The 11,306-nt window shown below is 38.4% G+C and overlaps 1 protein-coding gene across 1 annotated transcript; it reads right to left on the bottom strand.

Moving 5' to 3' along the window:
• Positions 1–2,315: 2,315 nt before the first annotated feature.
• On the bottom strand, positions 2,316–11,246 carry LOC109993452 (saccharopine dehydrogenase-like oxidoreductase). Its single transcript, XM_020646456.3, has 12 exons — positions 10,835–11,246; positions 9,315–9,427; positions 8,469–8,549; positions 7,500–7,629; positions 7,321–7,370; positions 7,084–7,214; positions 5,460–5,577; positions 4,889–5,008; positions 4,712–4,768; positions 4,459–4,570; positions 3,912–3,993; positions 2,316–3,774 (listed from the first exon to the last, which is right to left on the bottom strand). Exons 1-12 carry the CDS (start codon positions 11,031–11,033, stop codon positions 3,684–3,686), a joined length of 1,284 nt encoding a protein of 427 aa, XP_020502112.1. The 5' UTR covers positions 11,034–11,246; the 3' UTR covers positions 2,316–3,683.
• Between the last annotated feature and the right edge of the window lie 60 nt (positions 11,247–11,306).

Here is an 11,306-nt window from a genome sequence, read left to right as displayed (position 1 = left end):
CTATAGGTCTACAAGTACACAATTAATCCTCGAGGGGAATTTAGATAATTGTAGCGACAATAACATTAGAAGTAGATTAGAAAAATAGAACAAATACATGTTTATAGCACAGAAAAGTCACTCAACACACTGAGCGCAGCAGGGTGCAGACACTTTATCAAGTCCATAATCTTCGCTTTAGGATTAAATTGTGTAAACACATTTTACATAAATGGCTCTTTGCAATTTTGTTATGCAATAACTCTTGGACCATCTTTTATACTTACAGTAACAGAAGACACCAAAATCATTTGACCAATATAAGGAGGGGAACGCGTGTGTGGGTCTTGCTCTGCAAAAACACAAACTGCATGCATAACAGCAGCAAGGAAAACATTTCAAGCTTCCTGCACTGGGACTTGCACTGGTATTTTCAAAATCAGAATGACGTGAAGTCCAACAGGGTGTGTTTTTTTAACATTTCATAGTTAGAAGGATTGTGGCTTTAGTGTTTATCTGTAATAAGTTTAAATGTTTTTCCTGCATAGCTATCACTTAGGTCGGAGCTTTTTTGTAACAGGTCAACTTTCTGTTCCTGCTCAGGTACAGTAAGGGTTGGACTAGCCCACTGACCACTCCCAGACATAAAATGAGATCGAACACAATAGCTGAAATCACTTCTCTTTTCGAAAATTGTAATATCAAAACTGGCGCATAGTTCACTATAGCACATGCAAGATGAACCAAAATAATGTTGAAGGCTCTTCTCTTCATCTGGTCACCTCCTCTCCTCTCCTCCCTCTCTCCTGGACCGTGTCGTTTCAGAGAAAAGAGTACAGACAGAGTACAGAACAAAAGTAGACATAATGTGAAAACAAACCACATAAGGAGACTGTGGTTTACTCTTGACATAAGCGCCATGGATAATATGAAGGTACCCCAGGCCAGAGCACACCGTGCCACCCGGGACTTCAGGGGCTTTAACCTGAAAATGGAAACACAGCAGAGAGTTGATCAGGAAATAGGAATTATTGTCCAAGGTCAGACTGAAAGGCTGAGTAATGTTACTTCAAACATTCACCTGAGGAAGATCAATGGATGTACCACCGCAATGTAACGGTCCACACAGATACAGCTCTGGAACAATGGCCTGCCAATCCACACCAGAAACCATTGTTGCATCAACAGGTAATGGAAACCTGCAGTGACGGGTTCAATGCTGTAAAAACAGTACAGTTGAGCTGGAAGTCCCAAACAGTAAAGTATCTCTCATACAGCCAGGCTCAGAAAATGGATGTCCAAAGCCAACACATCTCTCTTTCCATTACCAATGAGCCATACCACCCATGCATTTGCTGGAAGGCCCACCTCTAAGTTACTGAGCAGGAAGATGGAGACAAAAGAAAGAGTGACTTCGTCTCCATCCGACTGTCTAATCGTACATCGTGTGAAGTCAGAGCTGTTGAAAGAGGAGCTGTTCATCTGGATCGTTTCCATTTCCCCCCTCAGCTTGTTGTAGAATATGCACAATAAATGTTCTAAGCAACTGGAAGCCCTGTCTGTTCTCTCCTTTCTTATTGAACACATATTGCACCATCAGCTAAACAAATGTTTAGCATTCAAATATCCTGATTTGAATGATGATTTGAAAGTTGTGTGTAAATGGAAAATTTTGCAATAGGCATGAACACACGCTTAAATCATCTTGAATTATTACAGCATTCGTGGCTTAGCCTACTTGTCATTATGTAACTATCCCCTTATCATTTTATACTTCTTAAACAAGAAGTCAGTGAAGACAAGGCTTTGATTAAATGATTTAAAGTACTTTTACCATGGTGTTCTGTGTATTGGAATTTATTGCTACAATAATTTTGTAGATTTCAAAGGCATTTTTTGCCATGTATTTGAGGGTTTTCTTATAGGCGAAAAGACACAGATGGAAAGTCGTGATTTATGAATGACACCTTAACCTTTACCGTTGGATATCAGAGTTCTTGTAGATATCATGGTGTAATACAGCTTGAAAAAGCACTGCTGCACAAAATGACTCAGCTTTTTAGAGACTCAAGCTTTAGAGCACAAAGGGATATACCCTAAGAATCTTTGATGCAAGGGCTCATTGAGTCCAATACTGATATAACATGACTGTAAGGGCTCACAAACTCAACTTTTGAGTTCCATAACTTACTCTCAATTGTAGGAGGGATGCAACTAACTGGTGAATTTTTTCAAATGTCTTTTAATAAATTTCATCCACAGATTTTTTTTTATTTGATACACATTGCATGTATTTTTTATAAAGCTGTACAAGAAAGACACAAGAATTGTCTCCATTGGCCGAGTTGGTTTCTTTTATTAGGTCCAAAGCAAAGCACACCAAAACAAAACCATAATGCAACTGCTTACGTGCACATGATGCAAAAAAAGTCCAAACTGAGATCGATAACATGAAGAAAACCACTCCAGTCGACAAAAACATGACTTCAGATTTTTTTTTTTAAATCAGTTATTAAAAAAAAAAAGAAGCAGAGAGGATCAATTCAGCATCATGCACATCACGCTGTTTGAGCAAAAAACTACTTTGTGCCTATTCTGCCAGAACTCAAAGAAACTACTGGATATCAAAGAATTCTGTCAAATTCAGCTACAAGAAAAATACATTGAAAGTATGTTTTAGTGATAGTCTGACTACAAACTGTCATGAAACAAAGCAGTCAGGATTTTCAGCTTAACAGGCTGAGACAGGCTAACATGCACACAGACACACACACACACACACACACACACACACACACACACACACACACACACACACACAGAGCAGGTTTCTATCCTGTTGACAGCTTCACTTCACTGAACCTGAAGGACAAACTTGCTGCTACAATGTTAGTGCGTCTCAATGAGTTATGTCTGGTGAATATAAAGTTACTGTATGTTACAAGGATAACACTTTAAGATGGTTTACATTTCTTAAACACTTACAGCAGCTTGGTTTTCTACTTTCTCCTTACATGCTTTTTATTCTTCCAGCATAATATTAAACTGTGAAGCTATCAGCCTACTGTGCCGTTCATCATAAATCAAACGATTGTAAATCAGATCCAACCATATCCTCTCTGTAAAGCTAAATGTTATTATGAAGGTGTGGCACATAATGAAGAGTCTATTTCTACCCAGATGATTTATTGAATGAATAAAGTGGCAGAGGAGAACTTTTTATTCTGTTTACAACATGACACTTACAGATGTTGTATTGACTAGAGAGGGACATCTATGTGCTGCCTCTTTGATTACCACTTTATCAGAATATTAAGGAACTGTTTTTTATCCAATGATTTATTTATATGAGGTACAATGTAACTTGACAAACTTCAATGTTGAAGTAAAGCAGTGAACCAAATCATGGCCAAAATGCATCTTCTATTAGCAGAGATCATGTTAGTGGAAGGTTTCTGCGTTTTTTTCACCCACAGTTCTTAACTGGTTGTGCTATTCGTATCTTACATGCAGAATATTAACAGTACATTCAAGCCAAAGGAATCCTGACAAGTTTGTGTCCAAATGAAAAAAGGAGAATGCCAAATCAACCAATTTAACAAAAAATGAAAATGAAATAGCTCTTTTTTTTCAGATGGAAACTTTCCAGTTGTTACTTAGTACTGAGAGAAACCTGTAGTAATGCATCAGGGAGGAGACAAACTCTAGACGACAGAAAACTGGATGCCATGTTTGTTCAGACGGTCGATCAGTGTGGTTTTGGCAAAAGCAGCTCCTGGAGTGTATACTCCGCCCCTGGAAATTGAGATGTTATATTATTTCACAGTACCTTTGAGTCATTTATATAAATAGAGCACCAAAAAGAACTGCAGTTAGATTTTTTTGAAAATATGAAATCAGCCATTTAGCTCGTTTTTTGTTTTTTTACTTACGTCTTGGGCAGGGCTGTTGGTTCATTCAGGATTGTAAGAGCAGCTTGTACCATGGCAATGGGTGTGGCCACATATCCGCACTCTAAATAACAACAGAGAAAAGATTGAACAACCATGAGAACCATTGTTTGTGTTGGACAGAGCAGACACAGTAACATTACCAAACCGTGAGAGAAGAGAAAGAAGCGACCATTTAGCACAGGCAGCATGGTAGATGTTTTTATGAAGCCACATTAGTAGCAACATTAAATAAAAACAGGCTAAACTGTTAAATTAGGGAAAACCAAAATATGGTTTTCTATTTTAAGTTTTAGAAAACTTGATTGATCCCAGAGGGCAATTCTGTTTCACAGTCCAGCCAGACCATGCATACATTTACAAACAAACAAAAGATGGAGTGCGTCAGAGACAACAAACAAATCAGGACAGAGATAAATGCTGGCATGCTTTCACCCTAGTGTGGTCTCCTTGGGTAATGACACACATCATATTTCATATATCAAGAAAATAATCTGGTAGTAGAGTCTGGTATTTCATTTCAGATTACCTGGTCCCTGAACCAATGTGCGGATCTTGCTGTCAGGTCTCCCCAGGGAGGGGTCCTGTCCTTCTGTGTAGCCCTCTCCATACAGGGCAAACCTGAATGATGAAGCCTCCATCTGAAACATGCATGGACACTATTTTTCAGAAAACAGAACTTCTCCGTCTAAGCATACTTTTCTTCCTGACCTAAATGTTTTTGTTTGTGAATTGAACAACAGGATAGAATTTACAGAGTTTAAAAAATGTCAGCACTTTACCTGCTTCCTGCTTGGTCCAGCCTTTGAGAAGAGTCCGAAGGAGAAGAACTCCGGGTGCTGAAAAAGTTGGGCACAAAAAAAACAGAGAGCAATGACTACAAAAATACCTCTCCACACACAGTACTGACTTGTTTCAATAAAGTGTATACAAATTGTTTCTATGACATTTTTGTTTACCTTGATGAGCAGGTTGCGTCCAAAACTGAACTTGACCAAGAACCAGAACATCATGCCAGCAAACATCAGTTTGAAAATGTTCCCAATACCTCCTATTCCTGCATAAGCTCCATACTGAACCTGAAGTTTACAAACACAGATGATTTCACAAACAGAGCAGGGGGAGTGATCGGCTCATGCTGTGTTCACATAAGAGTGAAGAGAAAGTGTTCCTGCACACAGAAAGGACTGTAACTCATAAAGCCTAAACAGTAAAAAGAGACAATGGGATTGTTCGGAATGATTTTGTTTTCTACATGTCAGACTTTTTCATCAATAAATCAGTAAAATCCAAATGATTTCATCAAAATTAATCAAAAATCTGCCATTTCCCAATTATTATTGGTCAAATGTGAATGTGTGAGTGAAAATAGAAACACTTTTGGTCTTCATGATGCTTTTGTACAGGAAAACTCTACAAAAAAATAATAGTAAATGTGCCTATTTACAAGCACAGATGAAAAAAAAAAGGTTGAAATTAAGAAGAAATGATAGGAAGAAAACTCAAGAAAACTATCAAGTGAAGTCTAACCGGAGTGGCCTGATGCTCCTCCACCAGGAAGCGCTGAGTTCTCTTCACAACAGACGGATCAGAGCCCATGAAGGGCACAGTGTACTGCTGGATCTCGTTACTGAAGAACAGCGTGCCCCTACAAACAAACACACACACAGAAATACAAGCTGAGAAAACAAGCAGAGAATTCAGCAGAGCTTGATTATTGTCTCTTAATACCTCATCACATACTGTATGTGTATATGCTGCTGATGACCAACAAGAAATTGTAATTCTAAAATCATGTCGATATGTAGAGGTCATTTATAAACACGACATGACTTGTCCACCAGAGAGCACTACAACATTTGCTTTCATTTGTCCAAAGTCCTCCTCAGTGTATACAAACAGTCTATGGTATATCTAGGAATTTGATTTGACTCGATTGAAGACATTATAATACATCAACATATATATTCCTGTATGCTATTTATGTCAACAGAAATATGAATATTGGCTGTTTAATTGTTAGCAGATCATTCAAACTCTCATAACGATGTCTGTACTGGTCCGTTAACTCACCAGCCTTCACTGCTTAATGACCAAATTAATTCTTGCATTTGCAACATATGGGATTCTCGATGCCATGTATTGTATTAATGAGATATTGCTTCAATTTGTCAAAATGCTAAAAACACAATGAAATACTTTAATGACAATGTTTTTTGTCATTATAAGAGCTATCTCATCTTATAATGACCATCCGTTCTTAATAAGAGGCGTAAGTAACAGTCCTCGTCCTGTGCTTAAACATGTTCTTAAGACCAATTGAACTTTTTATAAGGCTGTATCAGTCTTAGTTAGCATAGTTCATATATATATACTGTATAACCCCCGAAGTTACTATTCTGACTTCTATTGTGACCACTACTTTCCAGTCTTCAAACTGCCCCACACACTAACACAGGAACAATAGAGACAAATGTTCTCCAGCGATGACATATTGTCTCCAACAGGTGTTTTATACAAATGCTTAGATTACCCTGCATTCACTGAATGTTAACAACCTGTTTAATGTTTCGTTGACCTTTAGGCCACAGTTCATTTTAGTGTAATGCTAATTGTGACACGTAGTATGCAAAGAGACAGGTTGGTGTTTTTTTTGGTTATAATCTTTCAGGAGGAGAGAGTGGCGGTTGATATGCAGCAAAGGGCCAAAGTCTAATTCCATCCCACGGTGGCTGTGACGAGGACTACAGCCTCTGTACAGTACATGGGGCACGCAACATAACCGCAGTTTCTTTGACCTCATGAATTTTTTTTGGAGTGACAGAGGATGCAAAGAACCTTTTGGACATGAGAATTCACCCACTCATCTGCACTAAATATTAATTTACTGGGTTTAACAAACTGGCCATCTAAGTGCTACCTAAGATGTAACTTAAAATAGCATAGCGTCCAAATTTTTAAAATTATACTTTTCACTGTTTGTAATTATTATTTTTTTAAATGTATGTCTGTTTTTTTCTGTCCACCTCTGTCTTATGTTACGTGTTAGGAATAAAGAAATCAAATCAATCAAATCAAATCAGAAAAACCTCAGGGAAGATAGAGGACTTGATGTCTCTTGAAAAAGGCATAAAAACACTACTACTCTATGTACCTGCGTTTCATCTTGGAGCCGACAATAGGGAGAGGTTTGTGGTTGAACTTCCTCCTGAGACTCTGGAGCTTCGGACCATCGGCAAACCCGTAGATGGCTGACTGCCACGTGCCGTCATGGATACATCCGCCCTGGCAGAGAAAAATCGAGCAGCATTAGAGATAAGGGAAAAACATGATGAATAATCATCGAAAAACCGGTGTACAACATGGAATTATTGGTAATGTAGTTACATACTTCTGGTCCTGAGCCAACAGTTAGAAAGCTCTCCACTGCAGTCAGAGTACCTGCAGATGAACACGCACACACACAAATATTAAAATGAATAAATCATAAACAGGAAAACAGGAACAAAACCAGATTGAGTGGATCACACCATATCATCGTCAGAAGAGCTTTAATTATTTAATTCTTACCCCTGAACTGATCCCTGGTGAAGATGACTCCCATGTCTGCAGGAATGGAGTCGAATCCAGAGCTCCCGATGATGTAGACACCCTTTTCAGCTGCTTGGTCGTTGTAGTTCAACTGCATCCCCTCCAGAAACTGCACACAGCCAGAAAAAAACACAAAAAAAACATCATACAAAATCTTTATAATGTTTTGTTCTTCTGGTTATTACGTATTGTATGATGTTTTCAATTCAACACATTTTTTCAACAGAAATCACAAACGAGCATGAAGATAATCTCCAAACTAAATCGAGGTGCAGAACAGAGGCTTCTTTTTGAATTTCCTTTTGATGTGATGAACGTTGTGAGGCTCATTGTTAGAACCAAGAAAAAGCCTCAAACACACATAAACATGAAGTTAGTCACAGACATGCTGCATTACACAGACCATCTCAACTACGACTGATGAAAGCTATTATCATGAGGCCATGTGGGAAATAACTTGATCTAAAAAGAACCCACAAAATGACACACAACACATATGGTATCAAATCCAAACACAACCAACAGCCAAGCTGAATGTTGGGAAATCTGCAGAAGAACATCCACACAATTTACGCTAAAATGTCCACTGACATCATGCGGGTGCAGAGGGAAGGTTTAAATTGCTGCTTAGAAATTTAAAAAAAATAAGCCAATTGAATATCATCAAGAGACCATCTACCTGAATCTGCTTCATTAATGGTAAATACATGTTGACTATTACATTCTTAAAGTTAAAAAGCACTGTAAGTTTATGGCGCAAACACTGGTATTGGTAAAAAAAAAAGGGCAACGTTAGTATACAATTCTGAATCAAACATCTGTTGTGTTAGCTTTAAGATTTTGAAAAAGGGAAGAGTAAAGAATAAAAAGCACTACCCTTATGGAGGTTATGATTGAACTACACATTGTAGCACAAACTTCTATAAAAACATGATGCTTTGTACATACCTGAGGCTCTCCACAGATGTCAATATGGTGGGCTCCATTCTCCACACAGGCTTTGACCACTGGCTCACCGTAGAACCTGTACTGTGCACACGGAGAAACACATACAAATTTCAGCTTTTTTCAGTTTGTCCTCATTTTGCTGAGGAGAAAGTTGAAACAAATACTTATTTTCAGGGATCACGTCTCTGAGCAAATCCTGTTAAACGTGTTCATCATGCCGTCATGTGAGTTACATGTTAACATTATATCATAAGATTCTTGTTATTCTTCTGATGTTGGAGTACATCTGTCTTGTATTCTTATTTTGATTTAGACATTTATACCATTCAACAATTCAAAAGACGTTTTTAAGCCTGTGGTTTATGGGATGTTATTTAGTCTCTCTAACCCTGGCTATGCTAACTCTTTTACATTTTATGCTCCTAATGGTCCGTCTACTTTTGGCTTGAACTGCCTGTCTCAGTGAAAGATAAGCTGGCAGCGTGTGGTTTGTGTTTAATAGTTGTGCTCACAGCTAAGGAAGAATTTGGCTTGCAACAAGAACCTGAGTGATGCACGGGACGCAAAGCAGTGATGGGAATTTACTTTTCATTCAGACTTGAACACAATTAGAGTTATTGTGTGCGAGTCAGTAGCCTTCATTGTGTAAGAACAAGCTGCTCTGTGTGTGTGTGAGAGAGAGAGAGAGAGAAGGAAAAGATGGATGAAGGCAGGCAGAGAGATGGAGATAAGTTAAGTTACACTGATGCAAAAGTACGATGAGATTATGTGAGAGAAAGCGGTTTTGTGTCATGACAGAGCAAGTTCAGTTTTTCTGTTACACACATACACCTGCAGTCTACTTACAGGCCCCACACAGTTGAGAACAATCACAGCCTGTTTGCACATGGCAGCCAGAGAGTCTGGTTCTCCTACATCTGCCACAATGACGTCCACCTCTGCCCTCAGTTCTGGTTTACCTGCACAGACACACACACACACACACACACAAAGTTATGTGCTATGATATCCTGATCTTTTTCAAAACTCTTCTCTGATTGACACCATTAAAAAGACCAATGTTTCTCTGTATACCTGTTTGAAAAGTGAGTGAAACTGTAAATGAAGAGGCAACTAAAATATTCCACAACAAAATATAGTAAAAAAAATCCTGCAGGCATATTGCAATTTGTTCCCAGATGTTTAATTTAACAGTCTGTGTGTCGAGTGCGTGCGTGTGTGTGTGCGTGTGTGTGTGTGTGTGTGTGTGTGTGTGTGTGTGTGTGTGTGTGTGTGTGTGTGTGTGTGTGTGTGTGTGTGTGTGTGTGTGTGTGTGTGTGTGTGTGTGTGTGTGTGTGTGTGTGTGCTCTCATGGCTTGGGGGCTTCCCAGTGGGCAGGTATGTTCCATCAGCTGTTGTACACTCCCTGAAGAGGAAGCCGAATAGAAGGCGACCAAAGAATAACTTTCTAATCCTCTATAAACCCACAGCAGAATCATGACAGTAGAATAGCTCTCTGGCTTTGATCAAGAGAGGGGCTTCAGTTTCCATTTTAAGAGTGTCACATACTGTAGATGATCCAAATCATCAATCTGGAACACTACAGGCATAACAAATGTATTCAGTAATTTGTCACACATTTCAAATCAGCTGCATTTGTTTTCGTTTTCAGATCTGAAGGCAGATCATCTTTAAAAAGAAGCCACCACTGAATTCTGTTAATGTTAAAAGACTGTTTTCTGCCCTTAAATAGAAATATACATTGAAAAGACATTACTCAAAACAATAATGTCTGCCTTCAGAGTATTCAATTGATTAATTATAAAAGGCTCATAATCACATTTTGGACCACAACAGGTTTGATTGATTAATAATTTATCAATTTATAAATAAAGTAACAAAAGAGCAGTTTCTACTCACAGTTTCAGTTTCAGTTTCAGTAAGGCAAATATTTACTAGATACTGTAAACTGCTCTATAAATACTTTAATTGAACATACTCATTGTGTTATAGGAAAATTAAGAAAAACATGTAATTTTGTATAGATTTTAACATTGATTGAAGCATTGTCATAAGTTCATCATTAGTTTAATAAAACAATAATACAGTTAAAAGTCTTGGTTGCAACATCTCTTGTACTTTGGAGTTCAGTCATCGTTTAGGGTCAAAGTCAGTGAGCAGGATTGTCTAGCTGAGCCAGTTATAAGCAGTTATCCTTTTCACTAGACGATGCATTCCTGGAAAATCAGATTAAAAGCAGAACTCAACAACTACAACATCCTTTGGCATCGACACTTTAGTGAAACAATTCAACAGGAACATGAAGTGTGTTTCAGGGCTTTAAACATGTTTAAACAACATGCTTCAGTGTGAACATGCATACATACTGAGGACTCCGGCGGCCTGCTCCAGAACTTTTTCCAGTTTCTGTCTGCTCCTGCCTGCCACGGCCCATTTCAGGTTCCCTTTGGGACCCTCGGACACGGTCCGGGCTACCTCCTCCACCACAAACTGTCCCGTGAATCCAGAGGCTCCGAAGATCACCAGGTGGTACGGCCTGCTAGAAGAAGTTTCAACACGAGCCATGATGACAGCGAACAGAGTAGAGAGCTTACAACCACACCTTCACCTCTCTGACAGACTGACGACGATGAGACACAACTGCGTGCAGTTTTGACAGTGCGTCTTTTATCTACTTCCTTAGCAACAAATGCTAAAATGCTAACATATATTTGGTTACAGGTTACTTTTTAAGATTATTTGTCATTAATAATTAGTTTTGTATACAAAATGTATTGAAGCAATATTAGTATTTTTTTTTACAAGCGCATGTCTTCAACCAAATTTAATTAATATTTA

The sequence above is a fragment of the Labrus bergylta genome, chromosome 3, assembly GCF_963930695.1.
Source record: "Labrus bergylta chromosome 3, fLabBer1.1, whole genome shotgun sequence".
Taxonomy (NCBI): Eukaryota; Metazoa; Chordata; class Actinopteri; order Labriformes; family Labridae; genus Labrus; species Labrus bergylta.
Note: the sequence above shows the minus strand (reverse complement) of the source record. Positions and strands in the feature narration are given on the sequence as shown.